Raw genomic sequence first — 19,778 nt, 5'->3', positions numbered from 1 at the left:
ACAGGGGGCCTCCCCCTTTTACTACCCTCTTCCTCCACTCTGGTGCCCTGGTGGCACAGTGGTTAAACTGCTCAGCTGCTAAATGAAAAGTCTGCAGTTTGAACCCACTAGCCGCTCCACAGGAGAAAGATGTGGCAGCCTTGGAAACCCTATGAGGCAGTTCCACTCTGTCCTATATGATGGGATCCCCCCACTCTCTGTGCATGCTGTTTGACATGTAATCACTGCAGCTTGCTAGTATATTAACCCAGAGAGACAGGGACTTTGGGGTCCCTCACCCATGGCGCGAAATGAGGTGTGCTTGGATGGGATCATAACCTTCCATCCAAGAGCTGGAGCCTAACTTCAGGGAACCTAGACTGATGTGTGCTTTTCTACTCATCCCTGTCCTGTTTATTCTGTGAGTAGGAGGCGCGTGGTGGTCACTCCATTACGGCAGGGTCTGCTCTGCTCCTCACAGCCCTTCACGCTATGACCCTGTGAACTTGGTACACTGCAGATTCTCTGAAATGTTCTATGTTTGAAGTCTTGTAATAAAATGCAGGGGAAGTGCCCAGTTTTTAAAACTAACTCCCCTGGTAACTCACGGCTCCAAAATAATTACATAGTTACAAAATCATGAATTATTTTATAATCAATATAACATTTCTTTGAAAATAAGCCATTGACTTACAAAAGGCATCTGGACAGTAAGCTTTCACACCTTCGCAAGCCTGCCTATATCCTTCAAGGATCTCCTCACTCACACCTGAGTCACACAGAACCCGTTAGGTCCTCTCATCTCCTCACTCACACCTGAGTCACACAGAACCTGTTAGGTCCTCCCATCTCCTCACTCACTCACACCTGAGTCACACAGAACCTGTTAGGTCCTCTCATCGCCTCACTCACACCTGAGTCACACAGAACCCGTTAGGTCCTCTCATCTCCTCACTCACACCTGAGTCACACAGGATCCATTAAGACCTGTTAGGGGCTGTTTCCAAGTGCACCTCAGGGCCATCTGAGGACCAAGGTATAAGATGTTCATGTTCTAAAGGGACATTTATCCAAACACTCAGATAAATGACCACACTCTCCCTGAATCTTCTCCATCACAGAGATGAGCCACATATAGATACGTTTTCCTGACTGTCACAGCGAAGCAGGACTGGCAGGCAGGAAGGCGCCACTCTCAGGGAGCATTAGCAGTTCCTTTCTTTAAACTTCTGTGACTCTTTACTCTCCTTCTGTACTTTATTCATCTTATAAACGCCATCTGACTTTTCAAACAAAACCTAGACTGTTGACACCACAGCAGATGGTCACAGTTCCGAATCGCCATGCCACATCTTCAGAGCTAGAATGAGCACTGCAGGTGAGTTAACAAGGTGCTATGCAGGGTCGGGGGAATCATGCCTGCAGCCCCATGCACCCAGGCAGCACTGGGCCCAGGCCAGGTCCTCGACTCCAGCCCAGGACTCCCTCCCCACCCTGCAGTGTCCAGAGCCATGAGCCTCAGTCAGAGACAGTGGAAGTCTCCAGGACGTAAGAGCAGGGCTGAGGAGAAAACACCTCCTCCAGGGCCTAAGAGCTGGGTGGGCCTCAGCGACTGCCCTTCTGACACTCTTCTGCTCCAATCACTCCTTATGGAGACCTTTTGAAAGAAAGAAACCCTAAGGCAGGGTGGGCAGTTTAAATCACAAACAGAAAGTGGCCAAAAACCACCACTAAGTGGCTACATATGTGCCATTCAGGCAACTCACACCTCCCCCAACCCTAAAAACCGGTACCTCCCCCAACCCTAAAAACCCACACCTCCCCTCAGCACTAAAAACCCACAACTCCCCTCAACCCTAAAAACCCACACTCCCCTTCAACACTAAAACCCCACAACTTCCCCATCCCTAAAACACCACATCTCCCCCAGCCCTAAAAACCCACACCACTACCCCCAGAGCCCTAAAACCACAGAACACGAGCGTGTGCATGTAATACATATGCATTTTTTCCTTGCTGCAAAAACTGGTAATAAAGTTAGGAACGCAAGGCACCGACTTGCCTGTTTGCGCGACCTCATGGCAGCTTCCTCCAAAGTCTCCGCAGCCTCAAACTTGCCTTGGCGTCTGTAGAGTGCACCAAGGTTTTTTAAAGTCGTTGTGACAGTTGGACTATAAGAAAGCATATTACGCATAGATTAACGAAATCTAAGTTGTAGAGCCCCCACCACCAACAGCACGTAGTCAAAGGACTGGCAGACTCACGTGTGGGTTAAAACCTATTAGATTTCTAGGGCAATTTTTTCTTTTTACTGTGTTTTAAGTTTACAAATCAAGTCAGTCTCTCTTACAAAAATTTATATACACCTTGCTATATACTCGTAGTTCCTCTCCCCCTAATGAGACAACACACTCCTTACCTCCACTCTCTATTTTCGTGTCCTTTCAGTCAGCTTTTTATGTTTTCAGCCAGCTTCTGACCCCTTTACCCCTCTCATCTCCCCTCCAGACAGGAGCTGCCCACATAGTCTCATGTGTCTACTTGATCCAAGAAGCTCATTCTTCACCAGTATCATTTCCTATCCCATTGTCCAGTCCAATCCCTGTCTGAAGAGTTGGCTTTGGGAATGGTTCCTGTCTTGGGCTAACAGAAGGTCTGGGGACCATGACCTCCAGGGTCCTTCTAGTCTCAGTCAGACCATTACGCCTGGTGTTTTTTACCAAAGTTTGAGGTCTTCATCCCACTGCTCTCCTGCTCCCTCAGGGGTTCTCTGTTGTGTTCCCTGTCATGGCAGTCATCGGTTGTAGCCGGGCACCATCTAGTTCTGGTCTCAACCTGATGTAGTCTCTGGTTTATATGTCCCTTTCTATCTCTTGGGCTCGTAATTACCTTGTGTCTTTGGTGTTCTTCATTCTCCTTTGCTCCAGGTGGGTTGAGACCAACTGAAGCATCTTAGATAGCCACTTGCTAGCATTTAAGTCCCCAGACACCACTCTCTAAAGTGGGACGCAGAATGTTTTCTTAATAGATTTTATGATGCCCACTGACTTACGTGTCCCCTGAAGCCCTGGTCCCCAAAGCCCCAGGGCAATTTTTAAACTGTAACATCTCAAAGCTTCTTCCACCTCAAGCACCCAGCCTTGCAGTATGTTTCAGACAGCTCACGTTCATCCTGACGCTCATTTGAGAAAACTCTGAAGACAGGGCTCGCACCATGTCACGCGTCCCCGCAGGATGAGCCTTACCCTGGCCTGCATACAGTGTCTGGCGCCCCACAGCCCACAGCCCACTCTTTCACAGCAACATGGTGGAGACTTGTCTGCTGACCCCTATGCTACCCCCTAGAGGCAGCAGGTCCTGTGTGGGGCAGCGCTGAGAAACCAGTGCCTTACACACTGCCTTGACTCTAAAAGTCCAGGGAAAAAGCAGAGCAAACCAGAACCTTCCTCTCAGTGGGGACTGAGGCCAGTGAATGTATGTCCCATCCGAAAGAAAGTAATCCACAGACTGTGGACAGAGAAGGCTGTGCTCCGAGGCTCGACAGAGCGCTCCCCTAGAGGTACAGGTGAATAACACACGGTTGGGCAGGTATGGCCCCACTGCCTCCCTCCTCTGTGCCCCTCAGAAAGGTGCCATTCCTCTGACCATGCCTGCAGTGAAAGAAGCCGTGTGAGCCTCTTTTTTACTCTTGTTTTCTCTTTTTATTTCATTCATTCTTTGGACTTCGAGAAATTGTGAACTTACTACTTCAATTAAGTGAAAACACAAACGTAAAACTGCATATCATCACATCTAAAACGCACTTGCTCAAGACCACAAGCTTTGGTTTTCAGGAAAAACACGTTTTTAAATCCAGAAATCAGATCTGTCCCACAGATCCTGGGGCAAAATGTGGAACAGCAAGGCAGAAGCCCAGCTAAGCTTTTCTGTACATAAGACAACTTGTTCTAGAAATAAGCCTGGACTTACTTCAGTAAAGATCTGTCCTTTGAGAGAGATCTTCCCTCTTACTAATGACAGACAGTTCAGTACAGAGATAAGGAAGCAAAACGCCAAGCCCCTGAGACAACTACAGAGGTGTGGGAGAAATAAAACACAAACGTAACGTATCACGGTGAGTGGTGAGGAGGCCAGAGGAGGTCTGCTTGTTCTGAGATGTCTCCTGAACAGACGGCCGGGGCTGAGTCTTACAGGACAAGTAGAAGTCGGGACGGGAAAAGCAGGGAGACAGACCCGCAGGCTGGGGCGGCCCACTGTGCGGAAGGAGAGGCACAGTCGGCAGGACACAAAGGCCCAGACGCTGTGAGCCAAAGAGCGCTACGTGCGTTGGCACCTCCAGTGCCCTGAAAGAAGCGATCGTTGAGCACTGGCCTCTGCAGTTTGCCTGTGTGTCTTCTCACGCGTCTGCTGTAGGGCCCCCCCGTAAATACTGCTTTTCTTATTTATGTGTATGTCCATGTCCTTTATTGCCTTTGCTTTCAACTAGGTAGTTAGCCTTGGACAAAAAAAAATTTTTTTTTTAATTGTAGTTTAGATGAAGGTTTACAGAACTAGCTTCTCATTAAACAATTAGTACACATATTGTTTTGTGATATTAGTTGACAATCCCATGACATGTCAACCCTCTCCCCTTCTCTATTGTAGGTTCCCTATTACCAGCCTTCCTGTCCTCTCCTGGTGTGCCCAGTTAGTCTCGTTTTGTTTTACGGGCCTGTCTAATCTTCAGCTGAAGGGTGAACCTCAGCTGTGACCCCATTACTGAGCTAAAACGGTATCTGGAGGCCATATTCTCAGGATTTCTCTGGTCTCTGTCAGACCAGTAAGTATGGTCTTTTTTTTTTTTTTTTTTTGTCAGAATTTTGTTCTGTATTTTTCTCCAGCTCCGTCCGGGACCCTCTATTGTGATCCCTGTCAGAGCCACTGGTGGTGGCAGCCGGGCACCTCTAGGTGTGCTGGAGTCAGTCTGGTGGAGGCTACACACTTGTGGTTGGACAAACTAATTTTAATGGATGCAGCTCGTCCTATTATGGTGGGTATTGTAGAGGTAAATGATCTCATTTACAAAGTTATTTTTGGCGTTCTCTTACGTTAACGATTTCAAAAGGGGTAGACGTGGGCCTGTGCAACTATGACGTCATGGGAGCTCCATGCAGTCATCCTTGCCAGCTGCTCTGTAAAGTGCCACCACCAGCCCCTACTTCCTGTCCTTCAGGTAAACAGACGTACCTGTCAACTTTGCATGCTTTGTACCAGCCACCATACTCGCCAAAAGATGTCCCATCCTTCTGCTTGCCCTAAATTTAAACAAGTAGTATCAAATAATTATTTTGAATCCAATTTGTCAGTTTTGAAAATCTCTCAAAACAGTATATTCTTACTTTGCATTCTTCTCTCTCTTCAGCATGCATCCAAATGGGTTTATTTTCATCTAGGGAAGAAAAAATTACACTTCATAAATGACAGTACAAAAAAGCCCACTGAGAAGGAAAAGTTGCTAAATCTCAGTGATTCTAGGGTTTTGTTTTGTTTTTGTACAAGGCCTCTACTATGCCTTATGACCTGAGAAGATGACGTCTGCACAACAGGATAAAGCCTGTGGAAGACGGAGCCAGACAACCAGAGCAGGGTGAGATGCCACTCACAGCTCACTGTGACCACGGGGTGAAGGAGCACACGTTCCCAGCCAGCCAGGGAGAGCCAATGGCTCGCAGCCAGACAAGGGCCCCGATTTCTTTAGGGTATTTGGAGTAATGTAGTCTCCTAAATAATGCCTGGAACTATTTAGAATTTGAATAATACTGCTTTTAAAAAAAGGTAATACAACGTTGGAGCTAGAAAACAAAAAGACAAAACCAATAATGAACACGAATTGCTCATCCAAAGGCTCTGGACAACCTACAGGTAAACAAGTGGCACACGTGACCACACCTACACTACAGTTTACATCACCTAAGTCAACAGACGCAGAAGGAAGGAAAGGAAAAACGCCCAGAGTGCACTTGGTGACAGTGCACTGATTTTCACATTCCCTCCTACGGCGTATTTTTGAGGCCCTGCCACGGGCTCCTCCACAAGGCTCCGTCAGGGGTTCCTACACGAGGCTCTGTCATGGGCTCCTACACTGAGGCTCCGTCACAGGCTCCATCACAGCCTCCTACAGTCAGGCTCCGTCACGGGCTCCTCCACAGCCTCCTACAGTCAGGCTCCGTCACAAGTTCCTACAGTCAGGCTCCATTACAGGTTCCTACAGTCAGGCTCCATTACAGGTTCCTACAGTCAGGCTCCATCACAGGCTCCTACATGAGCCTCCATCACAGGCCCTGAGGGGAGAGACCCAGGCACCTATCCCATTGCCACAGCTGTCAGACCCCAAATTGTGGTCACGCCATGCAGTCTGTCAGTCTCCTTGCCTCTAAAATGGGACAATGACTGACCCACTCCACAGGACTGTTGTGGAAATTAAATTAGAAGGTACTTTTAAACGGCTCAACTCCGTGACTAGAACGGGAATGAGTGCTTCACAAGCATTAGTGATGAGGAGGCCGAATGGGCACATCACAGAAGTGTGAAACTAGGTTAAATATTGGTTTCAGAAGAATGAATAGCGTTTCCAACGTATTAACACTTCTATTTACTGCAGGTTTAGCTTTATCTCCTGAAGTTTATTCCATTGCCAGAATACACACATGCACCATTAACAAAGTCTGACTTCTTGGAGACACCCCCGGCCATTGATTTTAATCCCTGCCCAACAAGCGTCAGAGTGCCTGCATGACAGTGAAGGGCAGGAGGGGCAGCCTAATGGGGCACATTTGCGTCTTACCTACCAAAAACCAAACCAAACCCACTGCCATCGAGTCTATTCCGACTCATAGCATCTTACCTAAGGAGAACACAAATGCCTTTCTGTTCTGTGTTTTAACATTTCTAGAAGGATAAATCCAGTACAGAGAAACTGCTTTCAACTAGAACCCAGTTAACTGGACTTCATGCTACTGTTTTTAGCAGAAATGAAGCTAGCACATTACAAGGAAATGAGTTTTGCCCATGAGCGTCATTTTGAGAAGCAGCATCCAGGAAACACCTAGATCATGACAAAGCCAGCACAGCCTCTGCAGTCAGATAACAGATGCGGTGTCTCCAACACTGGAACCTCCATGTCAACAAGTGCTATTACTACCCTGTCACACAGCAATAATCCACTTCAGGACCACAACACAAGGACCCTGACAGCAAGAGGGGTTTACAGTTCCACAGAAAATACAGGGTGGAGAGAAGGAGTGTGCTGTCACACTGTAGGGAGAGCAACAAGTGTCACGTAACAAAGTGTGTAAGTTTTTGTATGAGAAACTGACTTAAATTGTAAATTTTCACTTAAAGCACAATAAAAATATATGTATACACACACATATATATATAAAAGTGCTCTAAATTAAGGATGTTTCAAGTTAAAAAAAAAAAAAAATACATTTGAAACCAAAAGTGGTTTCTGTTGTTGTTGATGGGTGCCATCAAGTTGACTCTGACCCATAGTGACCCTATGCATAACAGAACAAAACACAGAGTTGTTTCTAGAAACTCTTAATAAAGAATAGCTGAATCACCTAAAATGCCTCTGTCCCATAGCGTCCTGACTCAGCATGGTTTCCTGCACACTAGTGATAAAGATCCTCATTCTGACCTCCTGGTGGGAAAAACTTGACATACAAGTGTGTTTTATTGAGCCATTTAAATCCTATGCATCTATTCTGTAACTGTTCACTAACATAATACTTCAAGGACTAGAAAGGAGGCATGGTCTTGGCTCCCTAAGGCAGACAAACCCAGCAGGTCTGGGCTGGGACTGTGTTTGTGCACTTCGGGCAGGTTCCCACGTGGTGGTGCTGACACTGTGCGCCTCGGGACCGCACTTTGAGAACCACAGAGTTATAGAACCACTCTGACAGTATTAATGGCTCCAAGAAGGTGTTCTGGTATTAGCACATCTAGGCTGTGCCTTGAAGCCAGCATGGACTCTGGGTTCCTGCTGCAGAGGGAGACAGGAGGATGCAGGGCAAGCCCAGCAGTGGGAGGCAACACCTCCTCCGGGAGTGCCAGGCACACCTCTCTCATGAGTAGAATTATCAGCGAGTCCAGGGAACCACACAGTGGGAATATTCATAGAATGTTCATGGAGTGAGTGGATGAGTAAGTACATCAGTGAATGGATACTGAAGTGTGAGCTAATACTTCTAAACAATTTTTAGAAATTTGCTCCCAAAATTCAAATTAAATTCTATCCTTAAAATAGTGTGATGACTTGGATACTACCAAGTTCAAGTTGGAAATCACTATTTTTAATGCAAAACCCAAAACCTGTTGCCATTGAGTCAATCCAACTCATAGTGACCCTGTAGGACAGAGATGCACTGCCCCATAGGGTTGCCAAGGAGCAGCTGGTGGATCTAAACTGCCAACCTTTTGGTTAGCTGCCATAGCTCTTAGCCACTGCGCCCACCAGGGCGTATACTACTACATCTGCCTAGAAACAGCAGTATATTTCTTACCGTCTACAGAACCAAACTCCCTTTCGTGTGCGCGAGTGAGAATCTCTTTGTACAGTGTTTCTGCTTGCTTGAATTTGCCTTGTTTCAGAAAGCAGGAAGCCTTAAAATAAAAGAAAGTGTTTAGCATCCTCCATATAAAAAGAAAGCATACACTTCTACCCACAGACTAAACTATAAAACAGGGTTCTGATTTTGGAGAACAACTCAGGAATACGAATGTTCGCTCTGCAGACTGTACTTCACCAACACACCAGGTTGTTCTTCGTTTTGGCCACGTTGGGGTCGTCAGGCCCCAGTTTGGTCTGGTAGATCTCCAGGGCCCGCTGGTAGTAATACTCCACCTCTTCGTACTTGCCCTGGTTCTGGCACAGCAAGGCCAGGTTATTTAACTGCTTGGCAACATCTGGGTGATCCTTTCCCAAAACCTGGGAATAAAAAACAGCGTATTAGAAAGACCTGTTTGTTTCACTGCCGTCCAGTCCACTCCCACCCTCAGGAAGAGGAGCTTTCTGAAACGTAACTGTGACTGTGCTCCACCAGGATTGCCATCTGTAACTGCTCCTACCCTTGTTGTTCAAGAGAAGTGATGAGCCAGCCAGCGCTGAGTGAGGCCTGACTAGGGGTGGGGGATGCTGAGCTCCTTCAACATGTTCTACCTAACTCGTATGAACAACCCCCCAAGGCAGGGCACTTTATCATGCACAATCTAAAGATGAGGAAAGGAATGTTAACTTGGTTGCCAAGTTCTAGAGGAGCTCAAACTGAAACCCAGCCCCTTCTGACTCTAAAACCTCCTGTGTTACACACATTCTTCAATACAAGCCGTCTACGTAAACGTCAAACTCTTTGACTTAGCCCTCGCTGTCCCTTCGGGTTGGGACCCGAGGCCCTCTGCCCTCGTCCCATGCTCCCTCTCCCTCTCATTTCTACTCCACCACCTGCTGCACCAGACACCTGGAGGCTCTGCTCCTTCAGGACTCTGATCCAAGGTCATCTCCTCAGCGGGCACGTCCCTAGATCCTGATTAGAGTAGCCCTTGCCCCAACCCCACCCACGGAACTCCTGAGCAAGGCACTTGGCTTTTTTTATCTGCAAGTATCACTGCCTGGAATTACATCGTTTTTCCATCTTTTTAACGGATTACTGCCCGCCCCCACCCATTACAAGGTAAGCCTGTCATCCTCACCAGCATAGTCCCAATGTCCAGAACGGGACCTGGAAGAGTAAGTAGGAGACTGCCTCTTCAGACTCAACAAGCACGTCATTCTCTCAGCCTGCGCCCAGGGCAAGCTCCCTCCCAGCGCCTCCTCTGGAGCCATGCCCACTGCCCCACCAGGGCCTGGCCTGGCCCAGCTCCGCCTCTGTCCTCTCCCAGAGCTCAGTCCTAGAGCCCAGCACTGGGCCTCCCAGGCCTGACTGGGCTCTGATCTGTAAATCGTCAACCCTGACCAAGCCAGGGCTCAAGTCCTCAGGAAGGCCTTGCTAAGTGAGAGAACGGAAGTGCAGATGTGTGGACTTGGTGCGTCACCTGTGACACGTCACAATCCTTCATAGGATGTATTTTGTGCCTCCGTGATTGTAACCCCAACCAACCAAAAACCCACTGCCGTAGAGTCGATTCCAACTCAGAGCAACACTCCAGTCCACTCAAAAGCTGACCGTTTCATTTCATAAGCATCATGCAGGTGACATTTAAATTTAAAATTGAACCTGCATAATTTGACAACAAACCCCTTTTCATTTTCCCTCTCCCACTTCCTTGCTATATGGCTCAAAATTAAGTGTCAATCTCTCAGTATCGACTGTACTGATAAATGACCACGAAACACGAAGTTACCAGCTGGTTAAATTATGGAACAGAGTTCTGATCCTGGAGAAAAACAATGACCTTTGGTCCCGGGCCTGATGCCTAAATCTCTCTAACATCTGACAGGATACTGCTGAAATTAGCAAACTAGTTTTTTCAAAACCTAATTACCACAAAATGTAAATGCTGGTATTATTATATTCTAATGTACACCTAATAATATACTTTTCACTGCTTTCCCCATTTAACAGGAAATACCAATTAAATGCACAAATGACAAAGCTTTACACTGAAAAATAAGAGAAAAAAATTATACAGCCAGTTTTCAAAAGGAGAGTTAATTTTCTAGCTCTGAAAATAACCATTTCATTTTTAAGCTTCAAAAAGCTTATTTTGCAAATCCATTTTTCAAATGTAGTAGTTTTCTTACTGCCAACTACCTGGCTCACGGTCAGATGGAATATTTCCAGCCACCCCCCTCTCAAGTCCTCAGACACTCCTTAAGGGAGCCGCTTTTGGCCACCCTGAGCTCCAAACTCCACCTTTCTGAATACCCAGCCCTCCGAGGTGGTCTCAAGCACCTACCTGTACAGCCAGTCAGGCTTTGTTCCGTGGGCTAACTGCCCACAAACGGTCAGTAACAACAGATCACAGAGGTCATTTCTCAAACCTGCAAACTGAGTATTAAAAGAGGAAGTGCAGCCTCACTCTCACACACCTTTTCTCTGATCTCCAGGGCCCTTTTGCACAGCGGCTCGGCTTCCTTGTACTTCCCTCTTTTACCGTAGAGCACCGCAAGATTGTTCAGAGTCGCAGCCACCTGTCAAGACCAGAGAGCTACTTAGAACGGCAAAAGCTACCAACACACAGAGAGTATGTGTCCACAACCCAGGCATCTATACCTGGAGCAAAGCACTCTTAATTGGGTAAAAGAATACAACCTCAGGTAGAAGCAGAAGAGCAAGTCACTGTAACGCGGACAGACTACAGAAAGTGACACTGAAGAAGAGCAAAGATTAAGTCAACATCAACACCATGATCTCGATTTTCACTTCACTGGAAGCCACAAAGCCAACCAAACAGATCTGCATGGAAATCTGACCAGATTTTAATAAAAAGTCAATATAAACTCTTCAGAAAAAAATTTACAAAGGTACATGCAATTTGATTTAGGATCAAAAACGGAGGTCCGTGACCCATCTGGGGTGGAGGTGGTGGACAAATGAAATGTGCACTGGTGCGTGCTGAATGTCAGAGTCCCAACACGGACGCTTACCATCAGGTTAAGTGAGTGAAGACCGCCTACCTGCACCCCCTGTGAAATGGCAGCTCTTAAATCTTGCCTGTTGAGTTCAACATTAAGGTAAGTTGGGTAAAAAGCTTATCAGGGAAACAAAATGTGAAAAGGGTGAAAGCAGCAGATATACAAACCGCGGGGTGATCTTTGCCCAAAGTCTTTTCACGGATCGCCAAGGCGTCATTCAGTAGATTGGCTGCATCTTTGTATTTATTCTGATCCCTGAATGGAAAAACACAGATGGAGGGTTTTATGTGTAGCTTACCAGGTCATCTTCCGTAAAAGTATTTTTGGAACTATGAAATAAAAGTTAAGCTTCGACTATTTAAAAAATGAGAGTCGAGTACTTGAACTGTTTAAAAACAGACCAGCCCTGAGGGAGGGAGAAGGCAGGGAAGAAGCTCGTCAATACGTGTGCTGCAAGGCGAGCCATGGAACCAGACCAGCACAGATCCTGGCTCCTCTGCTGATTAGCTTTCTGGCCTGGACCTCCCAGTCCACTTCCCGAGATCTAGATACAACGCTGCTCCTGCCCAGCACGGTGTCCTGAGGGTGAACAGCAGAGTAAGTGAGGCAGTCTAGACCAGACAGAGCCTAAGGTGGCCATCAGACGGATCTGATCCCAGCCGCTCGACTCTGGGTCTGCCACTGAATAGCCATGTGGCTTTGGGAACACTGACCAACATCTCCAAGTCCCAGCCATCCCACGTGTAAAATAAACATATCACCTAACTCATGGTGTTGCTGTTAAGAGTTAAGATGATGACGACATGCTCATTTAAAATGAGAAAGCCTTTTTAAAAGCAGAGTAAATACATAGAACACGTACCAGTATCTTGACCTAAGAGCCCTGGTGGCGCAGTGGTTAAGTGCTTTGCTGATAAATGAAAGGTCAGCGGTTCGAACCCACTCAGCGGCTCCCCAGGAAAAAGATCTGGTGATCTGCTTCCATAAAGATTAAAGATTAGAGCCTTGGAAACCCTACGAGGCAGTTCTACTCTGTCCTACAGGGTCGCTATGAGTCAAAATCGACTCAACAGCAGTGGGTCTGGGTTTTTTCTTGACGTAGGGCACAATCTGCCACCATTTTCTTGAGTGAGGAGAAATGAAGGGTCTTTCTGACTGTGGTAAACAGACATCAGCAACCCAGATCCTTGGTTTAAGTGTGCCACTCACCACCAATGAGACTGCAAGCAAGTGACTGCTGTCCAGACTTAGTACACCTGCCTCTCAAACTGAGTACTGGCAGCTACCCTGCAAGGCTCTGCTCTGCAGACAGCAAGCAGGTAAGAAGGCTTCCAGGACCTCTGAAGTACCCGAATTCTGGCCGAGTACATTGTTTCATGTTTTTCTTTAATTGTTCTGTTAATACATTATAAGCTGCCATAAACTTATTTTGAGTCTCAACAGGTATGAATTAAGTTTCAAAAACTAGTAAACACAGTAAAAAGCAAAACTACTACCTAAGAGTGTTACGAGAACTAAAAAAGACAGGTATCCTGACCACTTCTGGAAATGGTGTCCCAGTCATTAAATGTTTGAGGTTGCTAATTAGCCAGCGCCAAGGTCAGCCAAACCCCAGAGCCTTGATTCTAAAGTACGGGCCCCCAGGCCAGCAGCAATCAGCCTGACCTGGGAACTCAACCTGGGAATGCGAATTCCTGGGCCCCACCCCAGACCTACTGAATCAGAAAGTGCAGGGTGCCAGCAATCTGTGACTAACAAGCCCTCCAGGAAGTTCTGATTCCACTACAATTTGAGAGCCACTGATATTCCATTCCTCATGATGGAAGCTGAGCAGGTAGCTAAGAACAAAACGCTTCTTAGAGAACAACGCAGTGCTCAAGGCTGGCGTTACTGCTGTGTGCCACGGAGTTGATTCCACCTCATAGCGACCCTACAGGATGGAGTAGAACTAACCCATAGAGTTTCCAAGGAGTGGCTGGTAGATTTGAACTGCTGACCTTTTGGTTAGCAGACTGAGCTCTTACCCACTACACCACCAGGGCTTCTCTCAAGGCTAAGAAAGGTAAAAAGTGGTCCCCAAAATGGAAACAAAGTATACTAAAGTAAGCATTAAACCCTAATAGAAAAATAGACAAGACATCACAAAACTCACAGAAGAAAACAAATGAATAAAAATACATGATCCACTCAAAAAGAGTAAAAGGTTACTCAGGCTGCCCCCCAGGTCGGCAAGCCTGGGGCAGGGAGTGAACTTACACTACCTTCTCAAAAGCAGCTCACCCCCATCAGGAGTCATCAAACGTTTATCCTCTACTTAACCCGTTTTAGGAACTGATCCCAAAAGAAAAGAATCCAAAATCCTCAACAAAGCTTATAAAGATGTTCATCAGTATACTAATGGCCAAAAAGAAAAAAGCTTGATGTTAAATGTCCCGTGAGAGAATGACCAACATAAATTATGGTACAGCCTCGGGTGGCATGCTCAATATGAACATAGACACGAATTTATTTTTTCAAACTGTATACAGATATGGGTAAACCCTCATTCTAAAATACTAACGGAAAATACAGGATTAAAGAGAGGCCACGGAGTCCCCCGACAGGGTGATGTTTACGTCACCTGTATGCTGATGGATTTACCCAATACTAAAGACCATACACAAACATGTCACTGCGTTCTTCGAGGCAGACTCTATTCATGGCTGATTTTTATGCCGTGCCTTTCTATATATTCCAGTGTCTCCGAATCAAGTATTTTATAAACAGGAAAAACTACAAAAACAAATCAGTCACATTCCTTGTATGTATTTTTTAACTCATTTATACTGATATTATCTAGTGTTGGCTAAATTATACGCTCTTAGAGGGCGTGAACATTTAAAAACCGTTTCTGCGATGAACGTTAGCATAATCTGTCAAGATTTGACACGCAATACCTGTAGCTAGCAAACTCCTGCGGTGTCACAACAGCAAAAATCTGCAACGACCTAAACATCCACAGGACGATGGTGAAACAGCTTCTAGTGCCCACAGAGTGTGGCTGGCCATGAACCGGCCCGGGCCGGCAGCAAACTTCAGAGCACGACCTCATTTTAAGTGCTGCTGTGATGGCGCTGGAAACCCTGGTGGCATACTGGTTAAGTGCTACACCTGCTAACTAAAAGGTCAGCAGTTCGAATCTGCCAGGCGCTCCTTGGAAACCCTGTGGGGTACTTCTACTCTGTCAAGCAGGGTCGTTGTGAGTCAGAATTGACTCGACGGCAGTGGGTTTAGTTTTTTCGGGGGGGCGGGGGGTGATGGTGCCACTTGTTTTTCTCTGGATTTTTGTGTTTGTATTATACCAATATTTAAAAATTCTTTTAAAACATCACTTTATCTACATGGATGTGTGGACTCTCCCACTTCTCTTCCAGTATCACTGGCCCCATGTCCCCCTGCCACCCCTGCCCCACTATCCCGTCCTTGCTCAAATTCCCGTTACCACAGCCCCAAACCCCCAACAAGGCCACTAACTGATCGCCTTGCCTCCAGGCTGTCTACCACCCCATCCTGTACTAGCTGCAACCACTGTCCTCCTGAGCACGGCCCACAAGGCCTCCTCGACCGGGCCATGCCCCCTTCTGCCTCACCTGTCCATATGCCACAGAGCTTTCCCAAACACTGCCCAACTCCACCTGCTGAAATCCTACCCAGCCATCCTTCAGGGTTCAGTGAAAAGCGCCCTCTCCTCCATCAGTTCCTCCCTAGTCCTCTCAACTGGGAGAAATCTCTGTACCAGTGACACTTCCGTGTTCTCTTAACACACTACCACCTCTCAGCTTCTATAATCATACACATGGACATAAATAGCGTATTTCCTAAATAAGGCCCTAAGTTCCTTTACAGACAGATAAAGATAATGCTCTTATGATATCTACTATCTGCCAGGCACTGCCAACAACCCTCCCCTTGGCGCTCTGCATGTGGTATTGTAACTACCTCCTCTTCAGATATGAGGAACCTGAGGCTCTGGAAAGCTCAGTGCTCAGGACATCACCTGTCTACTAGGCCACTGACCCCAGATCTAACCCGAACCCTCCTGCCTTTAACCTCAATATTCTGTTTTTCCTTTGAGAGCAGAAATTACATCTTATTCTCCTTTTAAGGCCCAGAGACTTAAACGTAGTTGCCTTTCAAGAAAATCTGTTAAGGCGGGGCCGAGATGGTGGAATAGCTAAATGCTTCCGGCAATCCCTCTTACAGCAAAGACCCGAAAAAAACAACTGGAACAATTATACTTATGACAAGCTAGGAGCCCTGAACATCAAAAACAAAGTTAGAAAATGGGCTAAGCAGCAGGGGTAGGGAAGAGGTGAGGAGCTGCACAACCTGAATCACCGGGAGGCCTCAGGCACCATTCCAGGGAATGTCTGCGATGGGCTGGTGATTGCCTTGGGCTGCAGTTTCCTCAGGGAGAAGGAGCCAGCCACACAGCCTACTCATACCTAGGGAATCAGAGAAGAACGGCGCTCTCGCCAAAAGCTAAGTATTTACCTATATTTTACCACACCCCCCACCCCCAAGCCAGCTTCAGAGGCTGTTGGTTTCCCTGGGCCTGAGATAGGCCCTGTTGAGCACCTGAAGCCATCCTCCAGGCCTTGGAGAAGGAATAAATTCGAAATTGGGGGAAAAGATAATATGTCAGCTCCACTAACCTAGGGACCTCGGAACAGAAGCAGCTCCTGTCCAGGCATAAACGGTCCATAGACTTTGAATACCTTTGCCCCCTGCATGGACCTATGTGGGCCTATTTCAGGAGAATAGGCCCTTGTTGGCAGAATACAACTGCTTCAGCTCTGCGGTGGAGAGGCTGGGGTTCGATGACTGACACCACTTTGACTATTATACAGAGTCCTCACCTACCCACATCAGGAGCCTAAGGTCTGGTGGTTCCACTCAGGTCACCGAGCCACCAGCGACAGGGGTCCAGGGATAACTGGTACCTCCCAGTCCTTACAACCAAAAGCACTGGATGCCATGGTCCCTCTGTAGAGCCCACCCACCCTTACGCTCTAGGGGAGGGGGTTGCGCTTTCCTCAGAATCACCTGGTAGATGATTCTCACCCCCTGCCTTGTTCAGAGCGTGACCCTGTGCTGCAACCAGACACGGCTACCTACACCAATCACCCCTGCCCCTCTAAGACTGCTGGGCAGAGCCTGTACCACCCACTTGAGGACCAGCTACCTCGACACCTGAGCTGAATCCATACAACAAAAGTGAATGGACTCCTAGACTGATGTACCTGATAACTGCTCTAACCATCTGGTAACAGGACGTCAGAGCTACAAGGTGAAAATAATCAAGCTAGCTCACTCAAGCAACCCATTTGGACATATCAAAACAAAATGAGGCAAGAAGCTAGGGTACACTAAACAAACATAAAATAAACTAATATGATAACTAATAGACAGCTCAGAGACAACAGTCAACGTCCAATCACATAAAGAAGCAGACCACGATCGATTCAACAGAATCTCAGAACAAAGAATCAAGGAGTCTCCTAGATGAAAGTGCCTTCCTGAAATTACCAGATGCAGTATACAAAATATCAATATACAGAACCCTTCAAGATATCAGGAAGGAGATTAGGCAATATGCAGAACAAGGAAAGGAACACACAGATAAAACAGTTGAAGAAATAAAAAGGTTATTCAAGAACATGAAGGCAACTGGACTGAACTAAAAGCAAAAAAGTTTCCTGAATAAACTGAATGCTTTGAAGGCCAGCAAAGCAGGGGTGGGGGTTTGAGGACCATGTTTCAGGGGGCATTTAAGTCAACTGGCATAACAAAATCTATTAATAAAACATTCTGCATCCCACGTTGAAGAGTGGTGTCTGGGGTCTTAAACGCTAGCAAATGGCCATCTAAGATGCATCAATGGGTCTCGACCCACCTGGAGCAAAGGAGAATGAAGAACACCAAAGACACAAACTAATTATGAGCCCAAGAGACAGAAAGGGCCGCATAAATCAGAGACTACATCAGCCTGAGATGAGAAGAATTAGATGGTGCCCAGCTACAACAGATGACTGCCCTGACAGGGAACACAACAGAGAACCCCTGAGGGAGCAGGAGAGCAGTAGGATGCAGACCCCAAATTCTCATAAAAAGACCAGACTCAATGGTCTGACTGAGACTAGAAGGACCCCAGTGGTCACAGCCCTCAGACCTTCCGTTGGCCCAGGACAGGAACCATTCCCAAAGCCAACTCTTCAGGCAGGGATTAGACAGGACTATGGGATAGATAGAAAATGATACTGGTGAAGAGTGAGCTTCTGGGATCAAGTAGACACTTGAGACTATGTGGGCATCTCCTGTATGGATGGGAGATGAGAGGGTGGAGGGGGTCAGAAGCTGGCCAAAAGGACACGAAAATAGAGAATGGAAGGAAGGAGTGTGCTGTCTCATTAGGGCGAGAGCAATTAGGAGTATATAACAAGGTGTACATAAATTTTTGAAGGAGAGACTGACTTGATTTGTAAGCTTTTACTTAAAGCACAATAAAAATTTTAAAAAAGAACATAATAAAAAATTTAATGAACTGGAAAAATCCACAGACACCAATCAGAAATTCAGAAGATTAACAACAAAATTACAGAAGTAGACAACTCAAGAAAAGTCAGAGGAGCAGAACTGAGCAAGTGGAAGGCAGAATTGGTGAGTTTGAAGGTAAAGCACTTGGCAACAATACATTTCAAGAAAAAATACACAAGAGAATTTTAAAAAATGAAGAAAACTCAAGAACTATGTGGGGTTCTAGCAAGAGAAATAACCTGCGAGTGATTGGAATACAAGAACAGGGAGGGGTAACAGAAAATACAGAGAGAATTCTTGAAGATTTGTTGGCAGAAAACGTCCCTGATATCATAAAAGACAAGAAGATATCTATCCAAGATACTCGTCGAACTCCACATAAGGTAGATGTTAAAAGAAAGTCACCAAGACATATTATAATCAAACTTGCCAAAACCAAAAGTAAAGAGAGAATTTTAAGAGCAGCTAGGGATAAACGAAAAGTCACCTACAAAGGGGAGTCAACAATAAGCAGCTCGGACTACTCGGCAGAAACCATGCAGGCAAGAAAGCAATGGGATGACTTACATAAGGCATTGAAGGAAAAAAACTGTCAGCCCAGAATCACATATCCAGCAAAATTGTCTTTCAAATATGAAGGTGAAATTAGGACATTTCCAGACAAACAGAAGTTTAGAGAATTTGTAAAAGCCAAACCAAAACTACAAGAAACACTAAAGGGAGTTCTTTGGTTAGAAAATCAATAATATCAGGTATCAAATGAACACTAGAACACTGCGCAGGGCAATCAGAACTCAACCCACACAGGGAAATCACAAAAATAAATCAAGATAAATAAAGTTCAAAACAGGAAACAGTGATGCTACTATATAAAAGAAAACAACGTTAAAACAATAAAAAGGGACTAAGAAATGTAGTCATAGATCTTTCACACGGAGAGGAAGGTATGGCGAAAAAAAGAAATAAAAGTAAGGTTGAAAATAGAAAAACAGTAGTAAATATTAAGATAACCACAAAGGACACTAACCATCCTATTCATCAAAATAAAACACAAGAAACAGATAGAAATTCAGCAGAAACAAAATCAACAAAAATGAATGAGTAAAAGAAAATACATAAAGTACTCAGAACAAAAAATTAAGTGGGAAAAAGAAAAACTGTAAGCAACACGCAAAAAAAAAGACATCAAAATGACAGCACTAAACTCATACCTATCCATAATTACGTTCAATGGAAATGGATTAAATGCACCAATAGAGACAGAGACTGGAAGAATGGATTAAAAAACACGATCCATCTATATGCTGCCTACAAGAGATACACCTTAGACTCAGAGACACAAACAAGATAAAACCCAAAGGATGGAAAAAAAATATAAGGAGCAAACAACAATTAAAAAAAAGCAGGAGTGGCAATATTAATTTCTGACAAAACAGACTTTAAACTTAAATCCACCACAAAAGATAAGGAAGGACACTACGTAATGATTAAATGAACAATATACCAGAAGGCTATAACCATGTTAAATATTTATGCACCCAATGACAGGGCTGCAAAATACATAAAACAAATTCTAAGAGCACTGAAAAACGAGATAGACACCTCC

The 19,778-nt window shown here is 45.7% G+C and overlaps 1 protein-coding gene and 1 long non-coding RNA gene across 23 annotated transcripts in view; one reads left to right on the top strand and one right to left on the bottom strand.

Moving 5' to 3' along the window:
• KLC1 (kinesin light chain 1) overlaps positions 1-19,778 on the bottom strand; it is an 87,269-nt gene that overhangs the window by 23,012 nt on the left and 44,479 nt on the right. For 21 of the 22 annotated variants that reach the window (XM_064293040.1, XM_010588858.3, XM_010588859.2 and 18 more), the window contains 7 exons: positions 11,764-11,851; positions 11,051-11,152; positions 8,777-8,950; positions 8,526-8,625; positions 5,358-5,407; positions 5,206-5,273; positions 2,042-2,150 (listed from right to left, as the gene is read on the bottom strand). In XM_064293040.1, the coding sequence (XP_064149110.1) occupies positions 2,042-2,150; positions 5,206-5,273; positions 5,358-5,407; positions 8,526-8,625; positions 8,777-8,950; positions 11,051-11,152; positions 11,764-11,851 (691 nt within the window). The remainder of the gene's footprint in view (positions 1-2,041; positions 2,151-5,205; positions 5,274-5,357; positions 5,408-8,525; positions 8,626-8,776; positions 8,951-11,050; positions 11,153-11,763; positions 11,852-19,778) is intronic. The other variant, XM_010588862.3, reaches the window with a different exon arrangement.
• Positions 4,840-7,473, top strand: LOC135232634 (uncharacterized). The gene is made up of 2 exons (XR_010323247.1): positions 4,840-5,008; positions 5,518-7,473. It is a non-coding gene; the product is annotated as an uncharacterized LOC135232634 (long non-coding RNA).

The sequence above is a fragment of the Loxodonta africana genome, chromosome 10, assembly GCF_030014295.1.
Source record: "Loxodonta africana isolate mLoxAfr1 chromosome 10, mLoxAfr1.hap2, whole genome shotgun sequence".
In the NCBI taxonomy this organism is placed as follows: domain Eukaryota; kingdom Metazoa; phylum Chordata; class Mammalia; order Proboscidea; family Elephantidae; genus Loxodonta; species Loxodonta africana.
The sequence above is the reverse complement of the archived record's forward strand: the minus strand, read 5'-3'. Positions and strand labels throughout refer to the sequence as shown.